This window comes from Dryas octopetala, chromosome 5, assembly GCF_963921425.1.
Source record: "Dryas octopetala chromosome 5, drDryOcto1.1, whole genome shotgun sequence".
NCBI lineage: Eukaryota > Viridiplantae > Streptophyta > Magnoliopsida > Rosales > Rosaceae > Dryas > Dryas octopetala.
This window is the reverse complement of record NC_141370.1, coordinates 10,577,821-10,603,959: the sequence shown is the minus strand read 5'-3', so window position 1 is coordinate 10,603,959 and position 26,139 is coordinate 10,577,821. Positions and strand designations below refer to the sequence as shown.

Sequence of the window (26,139 nt, the reverse complement as noted above, 5' to 3'; positions counted from 1 at the left end):
ATAAATTCAATTTAGACACATAACTATATAAGCTATTTCAACGGGGTCCATGAACTTTAAAACATTTCAAATATACACCCGATCTATTATCTAAATTGAAAAATGAATTTCTGTCCAATGATTCGTTGAGAGATCAGTTAAATGACAGCTTGGCTTTTTGCTGACCGGGATTACTTGGCGACGTGGCGCTATCTCAACAAACATTTCCCGCCAAATGAGCGACACGGGCCCACAATTTAATAATAATGATAGAGAGAGAGAGAGAGAGTTTGTGGGCCCGTGTCAGGGGTTAGATGGACCCGTGTCGCTCACAGGTCCACCTAACCCCTGACACAGGTCCACAAACTTATCATCTCTTTCTCGCTCGTTGAACACAAGTGAGGGATTTATATTCGAATTTGGGGGCAAACGTGATGTTTTTGGGAGACTAAATGGTCAAGAGAGTATTCGACGAACGGGAAAGAGGTGATGGGTGTGTGAGCCCTTGTCAAGTGGACATGTGTTGCTAATTTGGCAGGAAATATATGCTGAGTTGGTGCCACGTCGCCAATTAATCCCCGTTAGCAAAAGCCAAGCTGACATTTAATTGATCTCTCAATAAATTGATGGACGGAATTTCATTTTTCAATTTACATAATAAATCAGGTGTATATTTGAAATATTTGAAAATTCGTGGACCCCGTTGAAATAACATATATAGTTATGTGTCTAAATTGAATTTATGCCAAAAAATAAATAAACAAAAAAGAAAATATTTGTATTGAGGTTGGACCTTACACCTTGAGTAATCTTATTATGACATTTCACCCCTTAACATGTCTTTTTGCATAATTTCTCATTATTTTTCGTCTCATTATAGGGGGTTATATGCAACAGTTTTGAAACCTCAGGGGGTGTATGTGTAATTGTTGAAACCCTAGAGGGTGTATGTAAAAAGACGATAAACCTCATGGGGTGTAAGTGTAATTAACTCGTCAAACAAATAGATAGGTGAACAGGAGGACACATGGATTTTGATGACAGCAAATTTGGACTCGAGCCCAGGAAAGAGCAGACCTCTTACCAAAGAGGTGAGAATCAAGGCTACCTTTGACATGAAGTTGGAGACCAATTGTTTGAAAACTTACATCATGTATGCCATAATTACATAGTAGTTTTATGATGATCAAGTTCTTGATAAAAGTTAATAACATTAACAGAGTTAACCCATTGTTAAGAGGAAGGCTAGATGTCAAACAAATAGATAGGTGAAAAGGAGGACACGTGGATTTTGATGACAGCAAATTTGGACTCGAGCCCAGGAAAGAGTAGACCTCTTCCCAAAGAGGTGAGAATCAAGGCTAGCTTTGACATGAAGTTGGAGACCAACTGTTAATTTGGAAACTTACATCATGTATGCCATAATTACATAGTAGTTTTATGATGATCAAGTTTTTGTGCCATCAGAATTAATGTATACATTGATTGGTTCTCGCTACTTACTAAAAAGATAATAACTTTCATATCTCCATTATAGCCTTATAGGGAATGTGGCATTACATGCAAGAGAGAGAGAGAAAGACTTACCCCCCCTCTCTCTCTCCTCTTTCTCTCTCCCCCTTTTTTCTCTATATCTTTCTTTTACATGTGATGTCACGTCCCCTACAACGGGGACAGACAAATTCTTCTAAAAAAAATAAAGAGAGATACATGTCAGCCGGAGCCTTAATATCAAGTGTCAACGCTAAAAATGAAATCTGAAATTTATAATTGTAGTACTTATCACCTGAAGAATTAATTAAATAAATTCATATCTTTTCTTTCTCATCCTCTTTCATATATATATATATATATATTTGTGACATACACGTACCTATGACTCATTTTAAATTATAAGATTAAAACTAAGGAGTAGAGACGATAAGTTCTTGAAAAAGATGGCCATGGGCCCGGCTTGGAGAGAAGAGAAACAACACACACAAAGACAGAAATAGAGAGACAGAGAAGTTAATTGGAGACCAACTTCTCGGAAGCTTACATGATTACTTGTGAGAGGCAACAATTGTTTAGTAATTTGATGATGATCAAGTTTTTGAACCACCAGCTTTAATTTATACATTGATTAGCTCCACTGAAAAGGAGTTTCATCCCCGAAAAAATAAAGAAAAACTTGCCAGAGCCGTAAGTGTCCACTGTCAACGCCAGAAATCAAATATAAAACCCTGTTTTGTTGGAATTAATTGGACGAATTAAGGTTCCTTATGACTAAGTGGCCAAAAAAAAAAAAAAGGTTCCTTATGACTAATTCATCTTCTTCTCATCTTTCAAATTAGAATTTTTTTTTCTTGAATACATATGAATTTAGGCATTTATCATATCTAATTCAATTTAAGACATTAAAGGCCTAAATGATTGTTTCTTTCGTATGACGTTTCATGTGTAAGAATGGTCCAAACCAAAGTTCTGCATTACCAGTACGACAAGTTTCATACACTGCAAATTTGTGCAAAGATGAGCATTTTGTCCAATTGAATTTAATCCAGTGGTTTGCTAGTTAAGTTGGGTTGTCAGTGGTGATGTAAACACCTAAATTGTCTGAAGGAGCAAGTTGAGAACAAAGGGATGGAGATCGGATTTCTCTTCCAATCTAAATTAGGACCCATGGCTTGGTGCCAAGTATCATAGGGGACTCGGATTCGAAAACTCTTCTTTTATGGCACTGGAGTTGATCGGAGGAGCAGTGTTTACATTGTTGTCTGATGGCGTTAAGAAGGCGTTGGGCCAGAATGCGACGTTTAGATACCTCCTAAGAGATCTCAAATCGACGCTAGAGTCTTTAAGTCGAGTACGGGCAACCGCCATCCAACAGATAGGAGAGTACAATGTTGTATTGAGTCTCCCAACCGAAGAAATCGAAGGTCTTCAAAAACAAATGGAGGACGGCATAAAGCTGGTTGACAAGTTGTCCAACTTTCATATGTGGAACTACTGCTGCATAAATTGTTTCACCGACCAACTTGTTGACTTGGATAGGTCTCTTAGAAGACTTTTAGATAACCTCCTGGTGCAACAAGCAAGGGATGTGAAGGAGATCTTGGATTTGTCAAGGAAAAACCGCAGAGATCTTGATGAGTTGAAGGGAATTCTATTGAATATACAGCAATTTCAGCAGAAAGCAGGGGATGTGATGGAGAGCTCGGCTTCAGGAATTAATAAAGAGACGACGCCAGAGCAAAATGAAGGGAATAGCCAGGAACAAGGTAATTTTTACATATTATATATATTGATCTTCCAAATATATATTCTGACAACGTATACATCAGATAAACTTAAACCCCACGCAAACTTGAAAAACAACTTTGTCCTTGAAGTATAGAAAAACCACTTGAAAGTTTTTGAGTGTGTTTAAAATGAAAGAGTGGCAAAGAACATGTCTAGCTAGTAAGAGAGTCGAGTACTTTAGTTTTGTATTGCTTGCAAATGACATTACTGTTATTGGATTCCAAATCTATATTAAGAGTCTCTCTCATTTTGCGCATTTTCTTAAAAGTAAGATTGAAACAAGTACAAGTTTTCTGATTTTGGTGGTGGTGTACAATTATGGCAGCAGCATCATTAGAAGGAGCTGCTTTAGGAGCAGCATTTGGGATTCTGTTTGATGTCGTTAAAGGAGCGGAGGACAAGACCAAGATGTTTAGATCCTTCCTCAGAGATATCAAATTCACATTAGACTCATTAAAACCACTGGTCGAAGAGATGGGTGTAGACTCATTAGGACAATACAACAAGGTACTGGATCGCCCAAAAGAGGAAATAGAAAAATTTAGAATACAATTGGAGATGGGTGTAGAGCTCGTTCGCAAGTGCTCCAAAGTTGGTGTGTGGTCGTTCTACAAAAAGCTTGAATTCACCAACCAACTTCTTGCATTGGATGAATCTCTTCGAAGACAATTAGATATACTGATAGAGCAGATAGCAAGGGATGTGAGGGAGACCTCTGTTTCAATAAGTAATATAAAGATGGCGGTCAAGCAAATTGAAGGGAGTGGTGTTGTACAAAATCAACTTAAAAGTAAAGGTTCGTTTGAAGTGCCTGAACCCCATCAGGGAGCTGTGATCGAGGAGACCTTGATTTCAGAAAGGAATATAGAGGTTGGGGTCAAGGGAATTGATGAAGGGAGTAGTGTGGTACAAAATCAATTTGAAATAGAAGGTTCATGTGAACCTAAACCAGCTCTATCCCCTACAGTAGAATTGGAAGAACTGATTGTGAAGAAAAACCAGCTTAAGAGGTTTCTGCACTTCAAAAAATTGAAGTTGCCACGGAAAACAAGGGATGTGAAGAAAACAATGGATGTGGAGGAGACCTATTTGAAAGGGCTGCCTAACGACTATAAAGGTAATAACTTTCCAATTTCTTGAAAATCGCTTGATATAATTCTACATTAGTGTTTCGACTATTTACTTCGCCTCTAGGCTCTAGCTATAGCAAATTCAATAATTAAAATGGTCAAATTATTAAAAGATAAAGTTGGTTATTATTATTTTTTTTTTTAAAAAGGTTATTTATGTTGTTGTCTTTAATTGATACCCTTGCAGCTATCAATTTTTCTTCCGGAACCAATATAAAAAAAAATTGATACCTGCAAGGTAATCGTACCTAGTGGGGGTGAAATTCTCTTATATTTTTAAAAGTAAATTACTCTTAAGTCTATTTTACAGACTTTTATGATAAATAAACTCACTTAAAAAGTTACAATGATAAATAGGTTTATTTTGTACAAATAAAGCTCATATTATGTTTTTTCTGTATTTTTTGCACCGAGCGCTCAGTGAGGTATTTTTTATTTTATTTTTAAAAAAACTGGGCAAATTGGTACTGTCGTACAGTGGTAATTAATAACAGTATAACATAGATGATTTTTGCAATTCAAATAACTATTGTCGTACAATACGTGGCAATCATTGCCACTGTCTGACAATGGCAATTGTCGAGCGCTTGGTGAAGCCACTAAGAGCTCGGAGAACAGTGCCAAGCGCTTGGTGACTTATGTGCCATACGCTTCTCATTAAAGTGGAACATGTTGATTTCCTATAGCAAGTGGGCTGGGTTATCAGCTTAATTTCTGACTGGACTTTAAAAAAATATAACTCTATTTTTAATTGATAAATTTCACCCTTTTTTTCAACGCCCATGTAGGAAAATCAAATAATAGGCAAAACATAATAATATATACAAATGGTTATCCTTTTGAGTGATTAGATTAATAAAGTCGTATTTCTTTGTTATTTTGATAAGAGGAATAATTGGTGAAAGCTTTTTGTACTTGGCTAATTGGCTTCATGTGATCCTGTACATTCATACTTCTTATAGCTAGTGTGATAAGGTGAGCATTTAAAAGACCAAATCTTTATTAATTTATTTTTTAATTATTAATTTCAACTACACGAAAGCTTATCATGTTTGGATTCTTTAGAGTTATATTGTTTTGGATCTTGTTTCTAGTCAAATTTACGATCGATACTGTTCATAATTGGTGTTATAGTGCTAGTGTCCATTATATATATATATTTTTTTCTTATCAACTCGCTAACATCAATGAATGTTATTCCTTCTTTCTTATCAACTTGGTAACATCAATGAATGAAGACCTTGAAAGAGAAGCAAGACCAAGAAGGTTTTCTTATAAGGAGCTTGTTACAGCTACCAACAATTTCTCCAATAAGTTGGGTGAAGGAGGGTGTGGGGTTGTTTACAGGGGCTACTTAACTGATTTAGACATAACAGTAGCGGTGAAGAAAATTTCAAGTGTGTCTGAGCAGAGAAAAAAGGAGCAATGCATAACGGAGGTAAAGATACTTAGCAGTTTGAGACACCGAAATCTTGTGCAACTCATAGGATGGTGCCATGACAGAGGTCAGTTCCTACTTGTCTACGAGTTCATGCCAAATGGTAGCCTTAATTCGCATCTATTTTTGAATTGGTCTGCTCTACTAACCTGGGATGTGAGGTACAAGATATCTCTGGGGTTGGCCAATGCATTGCTTTATCTTCATGAGGAATTGGAACAATATGTGGTGCATCGGGATATTGGACCAAGCAATATCCTGTTAGATTCTAGCTTTAACGTAAAGCTTGGTGACTTTGGCATAGCTCTGCTAATGGACCATGAGCTAAGTCACCAGACAACTGAAGTTGCTGGAACAGTTGGTTACATGGCTCCAGAATATATAACAACAGGCTGGGCTTGCAAAGAGTTAGATGTTTATAGCTTTGGGGTGGTCGCATTAGAAATTGCTACTGGGAAAAGGGTACTGCATCGTATGGGAGAGAAAGTACTGGGACTGGTAGAGTGGGTTTGGGACCTTTATGGAAAAGGAATGCTGCTTTTGGCCGTGGATGAGAGGCTGCATTTGGAGTATGATGAGAAACAAGTAGAGTGTTTGATGATTGTAGGGCTGTGTTGTGCTCACCCTGATCCAAGAATGAGGCCCTCAGTAAGGCAAGCAATTCAAATTCTTAACTTTGAGGCTGCTTTGCCGAATCTTCAAACAAATATGCATGATGTGCCTACACTGCCAGAAGTTGGCTCCCGATCAGAAGATTTAAGTTCTGAAATCCTTGAAGAGGGTCGTTGAACAGTTGAACTCTATGTGCAATCTCATTATCAGTCTGTAAAATTTGTATACGGTGTTATATTTTCTATAAGACGTACATATGATCATTCTTGTAAAAAGCAAGTTAGGCAACTACTTTGGACCAGAATTTAGGGACCCAAATTTTGTAGACCCTTTTATATTGTGTTAGGCCCATATAATTTGAAAAAAATAATAATTAATTAAAGCTTCAATCCAAAAATAAAAATAATCAAACAGACCCACCTAGTCATTAATTAAACTCATACTCAACTACCCAAATACAAATACTCAATTAAATTAACTAAATAAAATAAAACAAACAAAAAATTTGAAAACCCAAAACATGAACACCCCCCCCCCCCCCCCTCCCCCCCCCCCAACTACCCAGTCTACCCCTGAATACCCAAATACACGTTTCTGAAAATTGAAAAAAATCTCCCCAAAACCGTACTTGGCTTCCCCCAAACGTAAAAACTCCCTTAACGCTATTATATAATTTTTGTATGGGTTACATTTTGTTTGTTGTTTTGTTATATTACAATCTTGATTTTACATTATTATAATTAATTTTTAGTAAATCATGTGAATGTACATAGGGCTCATTTTTATAATTTGCCTAGGGCTTCCACAATCTTAAGATCAACCTACAAATTTGGCTTATTATGGTGGATGAAGTGGTTTTGAATAGCTTAGGCTTTCAACAGTGAGTGAGAGTAAGAGTGTGAAATTGATCTCAAAAGTTGATTAGTGGGCCGGAGTTGTGAGAGTGAGAGTTAGAGTTAGAGTGAGTGAGATCAATATTTGAGAGCAATGCATAGCTCCACGTGATTTGTTTTTTGGACACACATAGGAGAGAGAAATAGGGGTGGCGAAATGACTTCCTCATCTTTTTGCTTTTATTTGGGCCGGTTACTTTTGTGAGAATAAAGGTATTGTTTAAGGGCGAAATGGGAAAGCAACAAAAAGGTAAAAAGTTGCCGATAGCTTTACTGTAACACAGCAGAGGTCGCGCGACTCTCTTTTTTGAGCGCATGTGGTGCACCAACGGTCTAGATTAAAGGGGACCGTTGTAGATCAATGATCCCCTAAATTGACCTTTACTTGAAAAAAAAAAAATGGCCCAGACGTGTGGCGCAATCTTGGTCTTCCTTTTCATTTGACTATTGGTGATCAACGGCTTCTATTTAATTACCGTTATAATTATAATAAAAAAGACATAATAAATACAAAAAAATTAACTTAAAAATTTCAACGACTATTTCATCATTTTTTCTATAAATTGAGCATTCCCACCCTATTTTTTCATACATCCATCTATCTTTTGCATACTAAATTATTGTATAATTTTTTTTTTTCACACTCTCTTTCAGGATGTCTTTCACTAACGAAACAAGTTTAAAGACAATTTAGTGGAAAAAAAAATATATAAATTATAATTTGGGTCATAAAATAAAATATTCAAATATATTCAATATTGACCTTAAATTAAAATCTCATTAAAATAAAACCAATGGTATAAATTTTATAAATATTTAATTTATAATTTAATAATCCTAATTAGGCTTAATTTAATTAGGTACAACTGAATTATTTTTTGCTATAACTCTCAACACCACTGTAGCTTTAACACATATGATTATTACTCTCATATCACAAAATCACTTTTCAGGCCACAAAATTATTTTTCAAGCCATGTATTGCTCTCATTCTCACCCTCACAAGTGTGGATAGCCTCACACCTCTAGGTTCAAAAGAAATGGAAGCTAGGCCTAGACGTCTCAAAGGAAAAGGGTCTGCCTAGGAGAGACCCGTGGGCCTAATTAGTTTTGTCCTAATTGCCACGTCACAAGAGTGCACATAAAACACCTCTATGTGCCACGCAATAATAAATTTTTAAAAGGTTTAACCATACAAGAGAATGACAAAGCAAGATGAGTTTGGGTCTTTCTTTAGGTGAAGGAGTTGAAAAACTAATTGGATTCTTTGAACCAAAAAAAAAATAGAAAACTAGGATTAAATACTAAATTTTAATAATTTTTTGATATAGTATGAAGACTATATAATATTTCAATTGAACTACTAAATTTAAATATAGTTTTTTAGATTAGGTCATAAATATGTTGGCCCCTTTGATTTGAGTCTTTTTCGTTTGACATTTTTGTCTTTTGGCCTACATATGATGAGTGTTAGTTAAAATTTATAAGGTTTTGACAAAATTGTCCTTGAAACTTTTATATCATCTTGAAAATTTGCTAATGTAGTTTCAACTTCACATTTAGTTGTGACTGTACGACACTTACAACTTCAAATTTAGTTGTGACTGAACGACAGTCACATTCAAGTTAGACATTTACAGTTAAGTTGTGACTTAATTGAATTTTTTTTAGATAAATTATATTAAAATATAATATAATAGAGGTCAAAACAATACTTTTACTCAAAATAATACATAATATAGTAGTGTGAGTTCTTTTTTTCAATTTACCAAGACAGTCACAGTTAAGTTGTAACTGGATTGAATTTTTTTTTTAAATACAATATAGTATAAATTAATATAATATTTGTGATGTAATATTATTTTTATTTTTTATTGTAGTGGCACGTGATGTAATATTTGTAAATTCTAATACCTTTTACTTTATTATTTTGTTTGACTTTTCAACTAGTATCTAATCTAAAATGCTATTTAATTTTAGTACCTAAACTAAAAAATTATTGAAATTTAGTAGTTAAAATCAATGGACCTAAAAAAAACTAATTGGATTCTAAGGAAGTTTTCATCATAAAAGAATTTCAAAATTAACAGGTAGAAAATAAAAAAATTATTTTGTATAATCGATATATTGACACGTGGTATAACCAGGTTATGTGTTTTAATATGAGTGTATGTTATTAATACTATACCCTATTAATATAAACACATCATCTAATAATATATTTACACATTAGATTGATTATACCACATAACGGTATATTGGTTATACCCTATAATTTTTTCAGATAACAAATGTCAGGTGTTTTGATACGTGGAAATATGACCACCTTGACCTTGATTTCCCTAAATCTTTCTTATTCTGCAGGCTAGCTAGGATGAAGATGATTTGACTTTCTCAGAGAATCCAACCATTTAGGACAGGACCGGCGTTGTTCTTTGAGGTATGGGAGAAGATATCAACGCAGAATTTTGTTTTGCTTCGTCACGTTTGGTCTTTATTTTGGCAACCTCAACAACATCATCCTTTTGTCTCGTTACTTTGTCGTCTTCATACCTTACTTTCCACAGCTTTATATCTCTAAACCTCACGCAATGCCTAGTCTAATTTAACATAAGAAGACACACTATCGTTTAATAACTCTGGCTTTAACAAAACAATAATACTATTTGTCTATTACTATGTTGCTTGAGTTGGAGTAGATAGAGCAATAATATTAAATAAAAAGGTCAGCAACAAAGTTGCAAGGTCATATTCCTCCAAAGCATAAGTTAATCCTGACCAATGAATGAACAAAGCAGCTTGCTAGCATGGTCTTGGATAACTCAGCAACCAACAAGCCGACCAAACATTAGTATACTCTGAATCCAACACAGTCCCAGCCATGAATACGGCCAAACTCATAGCCGGCACTCAGCAGTCAACATACGCGTATCGTATTGGTCGGAGTAATGCTAAAGGTACCTTGCATATTTAGGCTACGTTATGTGGTAGCTGATGTATCTTTTAATAACTGGACATAATAATTGATGTGATAAGTGGTTCAAAAATGTGATCTTCGGTATTACTCTATTAATTCTACGTATCGTTCAACTTATTGTATTATTGTAATTAATGCTTATATTGTTCAGAATAATCTTAAAGGGGCCACACATTATGTAATAGTTGATGTTTCTATTAACAGCTGAACATAATAACTAATGTAACAAGTGAATTAAAAATTTGATGTCTCTAGCATTCCTCCATTAGGCCTACTGGGACAACTTGGTGAGTGTGTGTATATGTGTTGCTGCAATATATTGCATCACGATAGTATTGATCGAGTAAGAACAGTTGAGAAGAATATCCTTTCATCGAATTGACTTGGTTAATAAAATCAAGTTTTGAATCAAGACAACCATATAGTTGAACCACCTAGGCCTCTCCATCCAAATAAGCACCCTCCTTTCCTTTGCCTTTCTTTCTGAATGCAGGCCCTTCCATAATGGCTCTCTACAACTCCATTTCACACCCCAAAACACAAACTTTTCCCTCTCTTCTCATTAACATCTTTCTGTTCCTGTTGCTACTCAAAAATGTTGTGTCAGTCTCCTTCAACTTTACCAATTTCAAACCAAATATGAATGACTTAACCTTCCAAGGCGATGCATTCGCATCAAGTGGAGTTATCCAACTCACAAAGAATCAAGCTGATAGCTCCCTCACTAGCAGTACCGGCCGAGCTTCGTATGCAAATCCAGTGCGCCTTTGGGATGCCGGCACAGGGAGGCTCACAGACTTCTCCACCCATTTCACATTTGTCATTAATGCCCTGAATGACACAGACTATGGGATGGCATATCCTTCTTCATTGCACCATTTGAGTCAGAGATCCCCAACAATTCGACTGGCGGATACCTTGCACTGTTCAGTGCTGATTCTGCTAAAGATGCCTCCAAAAACAAAATTGTTGCTGTTGAGTTCGACAGTTTTGAAAACGAATGGGATCCAAGTCCAGATCATGTAGGAATCAATATTGATTCCATTGTGTCAGTGACTAATGTCACATGGAAAACTACCATAAAAAATGGATCAGTAGCATATGCTTGGGTAAGTTATAACTCCACCACCCAAAATTTGAGTCTTTTTCTAACTTATTCTAAAAATCCAGTGTACAACATTGGGGATTGTAGCCTTTCATATATAGTTGATTTGAGGAAGGAATTGCCTGAGCAAGTTAGAGTTGGTTTCTCTGCTGCCACTGGTGATTGGGTTGAACTACACAACATTCTGACTTGGTCATTTAGCTCAAGCTTGGAGATTAGTACTAGTGGTAAAGTGAAAGTAAGGTTGGGGGTTGGTTTAGGCGCGGGTTTGGGTTTTTTGAGTTGTGCATTGGGTCTCTTCTGGTTCGTCTCTTGGAGAAAAAGGGGTGTCAAGAAAGATGAGGCATATGACATGTCCATGGATGATGAATTTGACAAAGGAACAGGGCCCCGGAGGTTCACTTACCGGGAAATTAGCCGGGCAACAAGCAATTTCGCCGAGGGAGGGAAGCTTGGGGAGGGAGGATTCGGAGGTGTCTACAAGGGTTTGTTGAGTGAGTCCAACACAGAAGTTGCTGTCAAAAGGGTGTCCAGAGGATCAAAGCAGGGGAAAAAGGAGTATGTAGCTGAAGTGAGGATCATCAGCCGTTTGAGGCACAGAAATTTGGTGCAACTCATTGGTTGGTGTCATGAACAAGGTGAGTTCCTTTTGGTCTATGAAATCATGCCCAATGGAAGCCTTGATTCCCATCTGTTTGGAATGAAACTCATGCTGAGCTGGACAGTGAGGTACAAAATAGCCCTTGGCTTGGCCTCTGCCATTTTGTACCTTCATGAGGAGTGGGAACAATGTGTGGTCCATAGAGACATAAAGTCAAGCAATGTGATGCTGGACTCAAACTTCAATGCCAAGCTTGGAGATTTTGGGCTTGCAAGGCTTGTGGACCATGAATTGGGTTCACAAACAACAGTCTTAGCAGGCACAATGGGGTACCTAGCCCCAGAGTGTGTGACCACTGGAAGGGCTAGTAAAGAGTCTGATGTCTATAGTTTTGGGGTTGTTGCCCTTGAAATCAGCTGTGGAAGAAGGCCAGTTGAAGCCAAAGCAGAACCAACGAAAGTAAGGCTTGTAGAGTGGGTTTGGGACCTCTATGGAAAAGGCCAAATACTTGAAGCTGTGGATAAGAGAATGAGTATGGAATTTGATGAGCAGCAAATTGAGTGCTTGATGCAAGTGGGGTTGTGGTGTTGCCATCCTGACCCAACTGTGAGGCCCTCTATAAGGCAAGTGATCAATGTGCTCAATTTTGAAGCTCCAATTCCAAGCCTGCCTTCAAAGTTGCCAGTGCCAATGTACTTTGCTCCTCCTTTAGATATGTGTAGTTTCTCATACACATCATCTAACCTCACAGTTGGGTCAGTTAAAGATCGAACTCGGTGTTCCTGCAGCACTTGCTCTACGTTTTCATCATTGTCAGCAGGCTCTTCTAAAGCTCTGATGAATATGCGCAAGGGTGATCTGTACCCTGCCTCAATTAAGTTTTAATTTTTAATTTCTTTTTTGTTTTATTTCTTTCTTGTCAATGTTGAAAGAGAGAAATTTTATTTTTTCTTTCATAGAGTTGGCTTACTTTTTCTTTTTTTGGGCCTGGACAGAGTTGGCTTACTTGGATATTGATAAGCGTGTTATTGTGTACTTGTTAATAAACTTGCAATGACTTGTAATCCAGTTTAGGTTTGAAGGTTACACTAATTTATTAAATCCTCTTCTTTTTTTTTGTCTGAATTACTTGACACCATGCCATGTGTTGAGATCAAATTAGGTATTCTAAGTCTTGTATTATAATATATAAATCTTTAATTTTTTCACTCATTCTCAATTAGCTCTGAATTGAATTGGTATTGAATTGGTAGTAGATCAGCAAGAATTAGAAGTAAGAAACTCATCGGCCAAAAGTGCTTATCAAAGGATACATTGTGTAGAAAGCTCATGCCACGCAAAATAATCCACGTGGAGATACAAAATTGAAAGAGAAAAGTTCATTATATTGAAAATACATTAATCCAAAATCGTGGGTACGGTCTTGAAATATTACCGATCTTTTCATAGTAGAGATGTGAATTTCAACTTAGGACATCTTCCGACAGAGTAGAGATAAATATTATTAGATCGAGAAATTATTATGTATAACTGACATGCTGACTTAATGTTTTCAATCTACTCAAATTATAACACATATACAATTATTAATATTTAAAACAATGAATCCTAAAAAATACCCTTAAAATACAATAATTTTTTTTAGACCAAGGTTGTTTTAAGGCCTATATGTAATTTGTGCAACCATAGCAATAAGGGCTCAACCTTAGTTTGGTTATATGCATATGTATAAGAGAGAGAGAGAGAGAGAGAGAGAGAGAGAGAGAGAGAGAGATAGAGAGAGAGAGAGGGGGCGCTTCCATTATGGGTTGCTTAAATAAGCTTATTTAAGAGATTTTATGAGACTCGCACCATATTGTAGTTTGATTATGGGACAGTTTGGTATTACTGTGAGAAAAAACAACTGTGAAGTAAAGTCAGCTGTAAAGTAAAACAGTTGAGTGTTTGGTAAACTATGTTTTCAAAAGTGTTGTGAGTGCAAAAAATAATATCAAAGTATTTGGTAAATGTTAATGTAAAAGTGTTGTGACTGTGTATAATTACTAAAATGGACATGATGCTGAAAGTGTATTTTACTTATTTGTTTGGTAAAACTAAAATATTTTTTTACTTATTTTTAAAATTTGTGGCTACAAATTTTTGTTAGCATTAATTTTTTTTAAGAACAACATTATTAAATAAGTATTCCTATTATTTTTTTAAGTATATTATAATTTTAATCGTACAAATAAAATATCATAATTAATTATCACAATATAAAATATAACTAACAATGAACATATTTTTTAATTTAAAATAAACAAATATAAATTATAGAAATCAATAAGGGTAGTATGGGTAAAATAAAATATTCATTGTTGTTGTGATTCACTGTAGTTTTCAAAAGCACTTAGAAACCTGCTTTCTGTTTTTGCTGTGGGAAGTTGAGAATTGTGGGGGAAAACATTTTTTTATTTTTTTACCAAACACTAAAACTGCTGTAGGTGATTGAGAATTGTCATCCACAGTAGCTTTTGGGTCCTCCACCGCAATCCCAAACGGGGCCTATATTTGTTTGTCTCCATTTAAATATCATACTTACAAAAATTAGACAAATCAAAATTGTTAATTAATACAGTATTTTTGATACATATTGAAACTATCACCATTTAATTAAATGGTTAAATATATAGTCTCTGAGTTGTCTAATTTTTAAAAAGAATTATATTTAAATAAAGATCTGAAAAAGGATAGTTCTGATCACCAAACTAGAATATAGAATAAGTCTCACCATAAATCTCTTAAATAATCTTATCTAATATATCCTTTAATAATATCCCTCTTTATTTTTCTATTTTTTTGTTTGGATGGAATGGAAGTTCTCCCTATATATATATATATATATTTTTTTTTTTTCTTATTTGGAGACAAATTTGATAATTTTTTTATTTGTGCCACCACCCAGGCATATGTATTCACTATTCATCAAGCGTTGTGGTACTGACATTTGTATCTCTATCTAATCGAAAATAACCGGAGCATCCGTGACACAAATTGGTGTTGACATGTTCGGCAACCGGGCCGGCAGACACTTGTCAAGGATTTTGGTGACGTAGGTTTCATCGATCGGAAATATTCATCAAATCCAGTTGTGCATTTGGTTAGCAACATATAATATTTGACCATGTCCTTTTGCCATGAAATTAGCTAGAAACAAGTTAAACCTTAATACCACACTAACCCTTGCCATAGATATAAATAATGCAAGTATTCCTTCAATTTTCCCGTCTGCCATTGCATGCATTGTATGGGTTTAATTTGTACTCTTTTGCTTTGAAAATGAAAAAGAAATTATGCACATGACACCATCTACTCACCAAGACCAATTGGCCAAAGATGAAAGATCAATTAATGTAGCTAGCTGTCTACCAACTACCACCTGCTGGTCGCAATTACCTTCTCTTTTATCATGCTTACATGGATGATTACATAATGCAATAAATTTCCCTATACATACAATGTTTTGCCCACTCCCACCAGCTGGTTGGCATAATGCTATTTACGTATACCATGGATTTGGTATCTCATGTATGTTAGATATATAAACCACAAGCATCAAGAAATCAATCTATAGTCAGTAAAAACTAAACCAACATAGAAGGAAAACACATACAGGAAGCCATCAAAGAGTGCAGCTAGTCTTCTCCTCTCTGTAGTCTTCCTTAATTGCAGCTCAATATGGGACTGAGTTCTTGTGCAGAAAACGTGACTATGAGAGCAGGGACTAGTTCCTTTTATATGTGTTGGTCAGATAAGAGTCCTCCCATAAAGGTGCAACTCATGCCTCTTAGCTGAACATACACAGCTGTCAAAGAAACCTTAACCATGTTCCATAAGGATTCAATTACCTTACTAATCAGGCCCTTATGCTTATTGAATTAGAATCAGAAACCAATAAGGATCCGGATTGACTTAGTATTGTTCTTTCTTGGACTGCACGTTATGAAGCCTTGTAGAATCCTAATTCATTAATGATAAGTTCATTAGGAAATCTTACATTCTCCCACTTGAACTTATCACCAATGTCTTACAATAACATCTTAAAGCACAGTCCAAAAATCCTTTGTGATCACTTAAACAATACAAGTCGAAACCTGCAATGTGATTTGATCAACTACTGATTTACAAGGGACCATAGAAAAGTCTTGCAGTACAGAAAAAGCAAGTATCCTATGACCACCAAGGAAAATCGAGTAATGTCACTAACCACCTGTATGAACATGAAACAATGTGTTGATCCTTAGTGATTCAATACTTGAAAACACATCAGTCCACTTTAACGATTCAGAAGAATCTTCTTGAAATGCTTTAATAAAGCCTGTTAGTCTTAAAAGAGACTATATTCCATAACCATTACTTAATAATAGTAATAAGTTGTATTAAACCACAATGTGAAAACAGAGGCAACAGGAATATTTGAAAAATAATTGAGACCAAAACAGTAAGTTGACTAAATGATGTTATAACTGTAAATGCACTTAACATCACTTCTATAAGTCCCAACTAACCAATGAGTTTATAAACCAAGACTCGAAAATTATCAAAATGTTTGAAAATAAATAACAAACTCCCACTAGTCTACAGCATCAAAAGATTCTAAGACTCCCATTCTAGAAACATGTTCTTTGAAAACACCTATAGGCATGGCTTTAGTAAACGAATCTGCTAACATGTTGTGAGTGTCAATGTTTTCCACATGAATCTCTCCATCTCTGACCTTATCTCTTAGCCAAAAGAACTTAGGATCAATATGTCTTGACTTAGTTGACCTTCTGTTATTCTTGGCAAAGAAAACTGTAGCTTCATTATCACAATAAAGTGTCATTGGGTTTGCTGCAGAATCCATCACTTCAGCTGCTTGGGTAAAATTTCTCAACCAGACTGCCTGAGTTCCAGCTTCATAAAGTGCTACAAACTCTGCCTGCATAGTTGAGGTTGTTGTTAGAGTTTGTTTTCCACTCCTCCATGTTATGGCACCACCTGCTAACATAAACAAGTATCCAGAAGTTGATTTCCCCTCTTCTTTACTTCTAGCAAAATCTGAATCCGAGTAACCAATCACTTCTAGCTGACTCGTTTTCTTATAAACTAGCATATAGTCTTTGGTTTTCTGCAGGTATCTCAGTACTTTCTTGCCTGCACTCCAGTGTACCAAACCAGGGTTTGTTTGATATCTGCCTAAGATTCCCACTGCATAACTAAGGTCTGGCCTAGTACAGACCATCGCATACATCAGACTGCCTACCAAGGAAGCATAAGGCTTATCTTTCATTTTGTCTTTCTCCAAATTGTTTCTAGGACATTGACCTTTATGAAACATGTCACCTTTCTGCATTGGTACTTCTCCAGGTGAGCAATCTGCCATAGAAAATCTTTTCAACACCCTGTCAATATAATTTCTTTGTGACAAGCCTAAAAGACCCTTTTCTCTATCTCTTCTAATTTCAATACCAAGTACAAAGCCAGCCTCTCCCAAATCTTTCATTTCAAATTCCTTAGACAGGAAACCTTTGGTTTCTATGAGTAAGTTCAAGTCACTGCTAGCCAACAAGATATCATCCACATACAAGACTAAGAAGATGAATCTGCTCCCACTTACTTTAAGGTAAATACATTCATCAAGTTTATTCTCTGTAAATCCAAAAGATGTAATAACAGCATCGAATTTGAGGTACCATTGCCTAGAAGCCTGCTTCAGTCCATAAATGGACTTTTGGAGTTTACAAACTTGGTTCTCACAGCCTGGAGTTATAAAACCCTCAGGTTGTGTCATGTAAATGTCTTCCTTCAGATTTCCATTAAGGAAAGCAGTCTTTACGTCCATTTGATGCAACTCAAGATTGAAATGTGCTACCAAAGCCATGATGATTCTAAAAGAGTCCTTAGTAGAGACTGGTGAGAATGTCTCGTTGTAATCAGTGCCATATTTTTGTGTGAACCCTTTTGCTACTAACCTAGCCTTATGTCTTTCAATTTTCCCATCTACACCCCTTTTGGTTTTAAACACCCATTTGCAGCCTATAGGTTTCGAGCCTTCAGGTAGATCAACCAACTTCCAGACTGAATTGTTACTCATTGACTGAAGTTCTAACTGCATAGCTTCCAGCCAACTGCTTGCATTAACACTATTTACAGCTTCCTTGTAAGTTAGAGGGTCATTATCATCTTCCCCAATGTTGTAATCTGTTTCCTGCAAGTAAACAACATAGTCTTCAGAAATTGCAGACTTCTTTTGTCTTTGAGATTGTCTCCTAGGTATAACATCTGCAGCTTGATCAATATGAGCATTGACAAGTTGAGGTCCTTGGTCACCTTGGTTCTGAATGTTAGTTATTTCAAGATTTTCAAGATTTTCACCTTGAGCTTGAAATAGAAAGGATTGATCCGAGATGGTCAAGGGGTCAAAACCTGAACTGGTGGCAGTGTTTGGCTCTTTTACAGCTTCTTCTATCACTTCTTCAAGAAAAGAGTCCAGATTTTCCTCACTTTGCCGTGGCACACCCTCCTCAATGAATTTAGCTTTGTTGGTTTCCAAAATTCTGGTATGGTGATGAGGGCAATAGAACTTATAACCTTTTGATTTGTCTGGAAAACCAATAAAATATCCACTGACAGTCTTAGGATCTAGCTTACCAAGTTGAGGATTATAAACCTTTGCCTCTGCTTGACAGCCCCAAACAAGCAAATGCATTAAACTAGGTCTCTTGGTAGTCCAAAGTTCATATGGTGTCTTAGGGACAGATTTGCTAGGCACTCGATTGCATATGTAGTTTGCAGTCTTCAATGCTTCCCCCCATAAAAATTTAGGCAAAGTGCAGCCACTCATCATGCTTCTCACCATGTTAAGTAAGGTTCGATTCTTCCTTTCAGCAACACCATTCTGCTGTGGGGTTCCAGGAGTGGTGTATTGGGCTATAATTCCACAAGATTCAAGATAAAGTGCAAATGGACCTTTGTTTTGACCCTTTTCATCATATCTGCCATAGAACTCCCCCCCACGATCTGACCTCACTACCTTAATTGTCTTTTCTAGTTGGTGTTCTACCTCAGTTTTGAAAATTTTAAAAAATTCGAGTGCTTGTGATTTTTCTGAAATTAGGTAGATAAAGCAGTATCTTGAGTAATCATCAATGAAAGTAATGAAATACTTGTTTCCACAGATTGTTTGAACAGGGAAGGGGCCACAAATGTCAGTGTGAATGATTTCTAAGGTTTGTGTACTCCTAGTTGAGTCTTTCTTGCTGGTGTTAGTCATTTTGCCTTTAATACATTCTACACAGGTCTGGAAATCATTGAAGTCAAGGGCTGGCAGTAGGTTGTCTTGGACTAGTTTTTGCAATCTCATTTGTGAAATGTGGCCTAAACGTTTATGCCAGAGCATGGATGAATTAATATTGAACTTATTTCTCTTAGTTCCTACATTGTTTTCAACCAAGAAAGTCTCATTCAAGTAAGAACACTGCAATCTCCAATAATCATCCTCAAGCACAGCACAACCAATATAAACAGAATTTTCAAACAAGGAAAATTTATTAATATCAATACTTGAAGTCAAACCACACTTAATCAATTTCGAAAATGAAACTAAATTCCTCCTTATAGAAGGCACAACTAAGACATCTTTTAATTCCAAAATAAAACCTGCTTCCAACCTAAGCCTAATGGTTCCTATAGCTTGTACTTCTACTGGTGCTCCATTGCCAACGCAGAGCCTTGATTCTTCTTTATTTGGGATTCTCCTTCTTTCCAGCCCCTGCAAAGAGTTGGCAATGTGCACAGGTGAGGCAGTGTCTATCCACCAAGAAAAAACAGGTATGTTAACTAAATTGGATTCTAGGATAGTGTAGATATCTATACCTTTCTTAGCTTTCCACTTCTTGTACTTGTTACAGTTCCTCTTCATGTGACCCTCTTGATTACAGAAAAAGCATTTAAAAACTGTGGTTTTGTTGACTCTAAGGTTCTGTGGAGTAGGATTGTTAAAGTTGGAGACTTTGGCAGTATGATTGATGTTTTGATCCTGCTTAGGTCCAAGTCTTGCACTCTTGTCTGAATTCCTTTTGGAATTTGGGTTCACCATTAGGTTAACAGTGTGCTCATTCTCCTTTTTCAGCCTTTCTTCCTCTAGAACACAGTAGCCAATCAGCTCATTCACTGTCCACTTATCCCTTTGAGTGTTATAAGTATGTTGGATCTGACCATACTTAGGAGGTAAGGCATTCAGTGCAGTCCACACCAAATAGCCATCAGAAATTGGCATGTCTAAGCTTGTCAGTCTAGCAGCTACATCAACCATCTTCATAATGAACTCCCTAACACTCCCAGCACCATCAAATCTCATGTTAGTGAACATATGCAAAAGGTTCCCAGTCTCTGCCTTGTCGGATTCCATGAACTTTTCAGTAATGGATTGCATAAAGTCTTTAGCAATCTCAGATTCTGAAATACCTCCTCTAATGGTTTCACTCATGGTTCTTTTCATTATAAGTAAAGACATTCTATTCGATCTCTGCCATTTCTCAAATTTAACTTTCAACTCTGGAGCACTATCTTCAGCTATCAAGGGGCAATCTTCCCTTAAGGCTAAATCCATTTCAGAGAGGCCTAGGTAGATCTCAAGATCTTGTTTCCATTTCTTAAAGTTTGTACCATTGAGAGGTTCTATATTAGCAAGGTTAAAAACAGATGCTGCAGAAAAGTGAAAAACAAGTTTAATGCTCTTGAAATCGAAAAACAATCAAAAAATCCCATATTTTCCTTAAAACTGTCATTGAGTCTCACCTTTGGGCAGAGAACACAAAGAAAAGAAAGAAACCATATAACCAATCTCGACACAACATGTCTGTCATCATAAACCTTTCAACACCTTTAGGCAGTAGCAAAGATCTATAAAGTAAATACATGTTTTGCCTTAACTGTAATATGCTAATTATATTCTTAATCAAGTAAATGTTTAAACCTCCTTTGAGAGAACCATTTATTTAATCAAGAATAAATTACAATCTGATCTTTATTCTTGAATCTAGAAATTTTAATAAAATTATTACTTTGGTAAAACAAATTATTAAATTTCTAGATTTGTTCTAAGATCACATAATTTGCCTTGAGTTACAAAACTTTATTTTGAACCTAAAAACGTGTCTGATAGATTGAAGAAACTTAAAAAACAATTATAAGCACATGAAAACCAGTCAATACTCAAAAACTACCAGAGATTGTAAAGCAAGAGTAACATATATTAATATTGCACATACAGAACTGAAGCAGCAAGATTCCCAGAATCGAAGAGTAATATCACAGTTTCAATATTATGCATATCAATTCTATATAATCAAAAGTTCTAGCAATTCAAGACTAACATAATGTTTAAGTTCAAAAATTCACTTTACGCAGCAGTAAGACATCTTTCAAATATATGTATGTCAGATTAATCATAAGGAAAAACTAGATGATTTCAGAATGTTTGTGTGATGCTCTGATACCAAATGTTAGATATATAAACCACAAGCATCAAGAAATCAATCTATAGTCAGTAAAAACTAAACCAACATAGAAGGAAAACACATACAGGAAGCCATCAAAGAGTGCAGCTAGTCTTCTCCTCTCTGTAGTCTTCCTTAATTGCAGCTCAATATGGGACTGAGTTCTTGTGCAGAAAACGTGACTATGAGAGCAGGGACTAGTTCCTTTTATATGTGTTGGTCAGATAAGAGTCCTCCCATAAAGGTGCAACTCATGCCTCTTAGCTGAACATACACAGCTGTCAAAGAAACCTTAACCATGTTCCATAAGGATTCAATTACCTTACTAATCAGGCCCTTATGCTTATTGAATTAGAATCAGAAACCAATAAGGATCCGGATTGACTTAGTATTGTTCTTTCTTGGACTGCACGTTATGAAGCCTTGTAGAATCCTAATTCATTAATGATAAGTTCATTAGGAAATCTTACAATGTAACCTAATTTAAAAATATGGTGATGTCTTGCGTGTTTTGATTTTAATATATTCAAATATTATTTTTTGGACCTGTAATTCTATTCTTTCAATTCACGTAAGTCTAAATATTATGGGCTCCAAACTTCAAAGTTTCAAACTTCAGGTGCCCAATTTTAGACACTAAAATATGGGCGACGTAATCATGATTAAGAACCTGAAACCCCAAACACATAACTCCTGACAGAAGACCCATATACCTAGGGATGGGTTCGGATCGGTAACCGAACCGAAACTCCTAAACCGAAGACCGAACCGAACCCATCCGGTAAGCCTCCATGGCAACCGAGACCGAGACCGGCAAGCCGGTAAACCGAAGTCCGGTCAACCGAAGAATCCGGTCGGCTCGGCTCGGACATGGGCCTAAACCGAACACATGCTGGGCCATGTTTTGGGCCACATTTTGGGCCATTTTTGGGCCTTGACTCCATTCACTCAAGGCCACTTCTGAGTTTCTAATTAACCAACTTTGTAATTCAAAGACCTGTCACTTTTGCTGTAATCAATTAATCATACATTCAATAAACTGTAATCTACTTATCTACATACATTAATACATATATTTAATTGTTTAAAGAGAACTGATAATAATATCCTATAATAATATCCTATAAATGTTCAAATATGACAACTTCCATGTTTTTTTGCTACTACTACAATCTACATAAACCAAATTTACAAGTACTAACTTATATAATTAGAAACCCATTAAAAAATAAACAAGCAAAGTAGCAAACAACTGCAGACCAGCTTCAGCTCCACCTCCAACCAAATTAATTGATTTACAAACCAAAAACCAATTTACCAATTCAATTACAAACCTAAAAACTATATAGTAGGCTGACCAGCTCCAAAACACTGCAGATCAGCTCCAAAACACTGCAGATCAGCACCAAAAAATGGCAGACCAGCTCCAAAAAACTATATACCAGCTCCAAAAATGGCAGACCAGCTCCATAAAACCATATACCAGCTCCAACAGAAATGTTAAACCTTTGCAGCAACCTTAAAACTCCAAACATATTCACAACCTTTGTAACATCTGAATCAAAATATAATTAATCAATTAATAAATAAATAACTTACTTGGACAGTTAAGCAAAATAACCAAGTTAGCAAGATAACTTACTTGAACAAAAATTAAGCATGTGTTGGTGTACTTGGAGGAAATGCACTTGAAGTTGAAGACCTTTGTGAGGCATCCACCACTTCAAAATATTAAAGAGAACAATTACTTACAACCAGGCAGCACACAAAGACAAGAAAAAAAAAATGCAGCAAGCAATCAACCACTTACCTCTTTCAATTTCTTCAAGTTCTTTGTAGAATTGAACTTCATCATCAGTTGGCTCCTTGTAGAAATTGAATTCTTCTGCCCTAAGCCAATCACTAGTACACACTAATGCCTCTACGGTTTTTGGGGTCAAAGAAGATCTAAAAGGATCCACAATCCTCCTTCCCAAGGTAAATGCATTCTCACTAGCCACTGTTGAGCTTGGGATGGAGAAGAGATCCTTGGCAACCTTTGAAAGAATTGGGTACCAAGATTGGTTAATCTTCCACCACTCTAAGAGATCAAAACCCACCCCTTCTAGTTTATCAAATGGATCATTTAGATACTTATCCACTTCATTGGATATCTCAGTAGCCTCTTCCTCCAATCTTTGTCTTTTAATTCTTAATTCCAGCCTAGTAAGTCCAGCTTCTTGAATGACCACACTTGATGGGACATTGCTTTGATTTTCTGCTCCTCCTTTGTATGCACTATACAAATTGAACAAGCATTTTCTGATCTCACCAATAATGTGTGAGACCTTTTCAGTATCTGCCCCTAGCTCTTCAAATGCAGCTTTAATCATTTGGAGCTTGAATCTAGGGTTTAACACATGTGAGACATAGACAAGTTTGTTCACTTTCTCAAAACTGCCCCAATACTTGTTAAACTTAAGCATCATTGAAGCAGCCACCCTTTGCAACACCATATTACTATAATCTTGTTGTTTTTCTGCAATCTCACATTGAAACTCACTAATTTGAACAAAAATCAGCGATGATGTACAAGTTTTGGTGGCACTAAGGACTAAGGTAGCATCATAAATTTTTTTAAGGAAATGCACAAAGGCTTTTGCTTTCATCCAATCCTCATCACTTGGAGGACCAACTCTTGTTTTTCCATCCCTTTCTTTCTCATCAAAATAGCTCCTAAATGGCCTATATTCCTCAGCCATCCTATTAAACACCATTTTGTATTTGGCAGCAGCCTCCAACATCTTGTAAGTGGAATTCCACCTAGTTGCCACATCCATTGGCACATTGGACATTTCCCCCATCTTAAAAATGACAGCAAAGTCCCTAAACTTATCCAATCTTTGAGGACTTGAGTGAATATACTTCACACAATTCCTAATTGCCTCAATGGACCCAAACAGTTCATTCAACCCATCCTTGACAATCAAATTCAGAATGTGACAAGCACACCTCATGTGCAAGTATACACCATCAAATAGCAATGTATTTGCCTCCTTCAACCTCTTACTCATGTACTCAACAAGCCCATCATTTGCACTAGCATTGTCAACCGTAATGCTAAAGACTCTTTCTATCCCCCAACTTCTCAAACAGCCCTCAAGAACCCTTCCTAACTCCTCACCCTTGTGACTAGTTATTTTTGTGAAGTTGATTATCCTTTTATGCAACTTCCACTCACTGTCCATAAAATGGGCAGTCACAACCATGTAATTTATGTTTTGGACAGATGTCCAAGTATCAGTTGTGATACTAACCCTTTGATTCCCAATGACACTCATAATTTTTGCCCTCTCTATCTGGTACAGATCTAGAACACCAGCAACCACCTTCTTTCTATCTGGTATCCTAAACCTAGGACACAAGTCACGGACCAATTCCTTAAAAGCTTCCCCTTCCACTATCCTAAAAGGATGTTCATCTCTAATCACCCAACTCACAACCTTTTCTTCATGTCTTTTTTGATTAAAGGAATGGGGAAGCAATGGAGCCCCCATTGTGTCTTGTGTAATGGTGGGTTGGCCTTTAGAAATGCTGCCTATGTAAGCTGGACATTTTTGACATTGCCTTTTTAAGTGATTTAGAATCCTAGTAGTCCCATTGTGAGTAGTATGGGCTGGAAATTCTTGTTTGCAAGTATTGCATCTAGCAAATGGCCACATAATCTTACGCTGCTCATGCATTTTTTCAAACTTGGTGCAATGTGTCCACACTATAGACTTGGTCTTCTTAGATTTGCTTTCAGTCTCTACTTGGTCATCATTCTCATCTTGGGTTTGGGTTGATGGTGAAGGTGTAGGTACTGGTTGGTTTGGTCTGTTTAGAGGTGACATTATTGTAGGGCAATTAAGGTTAGCAGAGGCATTCATAGTGCTGGATTGGCTAGACTCCATGTGCCCTAAATTCCAAATTGACAAAGTGTAACAAACTCAATTAAATTTAGACAACAGCAATCAGCAATCATGATAAGTGAAAACAAAGAAAGTAGAAATCACCAGCTGAAAACAGATTGCAAATTCCATTTACATTTACATTTAAGAAGCTAGTTCAACAATGAATCACACAATCAACAGGCAGCACCAATAATCATTCAATCATTATCAAAATTACAAGGGCGACATACCTCAAGCAGGCTAAGCAGTAGGCAGCAGCACCAACAAGCAGGCTAAGCAGCAGCACCAACAAGCAGGCTAAGCAGCAACACCAACAAGCTCTTCAACCTTGCAAAGAATCCTACATTGATTAATAAATCATCAATTCTGAAACCCTAACCTAAACTGATTCAAACCCCAATATTGACCCCAAACCCTAAATTAATTATTAATCAATTTAATCCAGAATATTGACCCAAACCCTAACCCTTAAATTGACTCAAACCTGAAACCTGAAACCCCAAACCCTAAATTAATTACTAATCCATTTAATCCCCAATATTGACCCCAAACCCTAACCCTTAAATTGACTCAAACCTAAAACCCCAGACCCTAAATTAATTATTAATCCATTGAATACCAAATATTGACCCCAAACCCTAACCTTTAAATTGATTCAAACCCTAACTC

The 26,139-nt window shown here is 36.3% G+C and overlaps 1 protein-coding gene and 2 pseudogenes across 1 annotated transcript; all 3 read left to right on the top strand.

Moving 5' to 3' along the window:
- Positions 1–2,692: 2,692 nt before the first annotated feature.
- Positions 2,693–4,401, top strand: LOC147284204 (uncharacterized). The gene is made up of 2 exons (XM_086245664.1): positions 2,693–3,239; positions 3,587–4,401. Exons 1-2 carry the CDS (start codon positions 2,693–2,695, stop codon positions 4,399–4,401), a joined length of 1,362 nt encoding a protein of 453 aa, XP_086101790.1.
- Positions 4,402–4,960: 559 nt separating this feature from the next.
- LOC147284203 (L-type lectin-domain containing receptor kinase IX.1 pseudogene) lies at positions 4,961–6,618 on the top strand (annotated as a pseudogene).
- Positions 6,619–10,815: 4,197 nt separating this feature from the next.
- On the top strand, positions 10,816–12,902 carry LOC147284202 (L-type lectin-domain containing receptor kinase IX.1 pseudogene; annotated as a pseudogene).
- The last annotated feature ends 13,237 nt before the right edge of the window (positions 12,903–26,139 follow it).

Excerpts from the sequence above, each read along its gene's own strand:
- LOC147284204 (XM_086245664.1), top strand. The coding sequence starts at position 2,693 with ATGGCACTGGAGTTGATCGGAGGAGCAGTGTTTACATTGTTGTCTGAT. Across the intron at positions 3,240-3,586 it reads AGGGAATAGCCAGGAACAAG|CAGCATCATTAGAAGGAGCT; the intron begins GTAATTTTTACA and ends CAATTATGGCAG.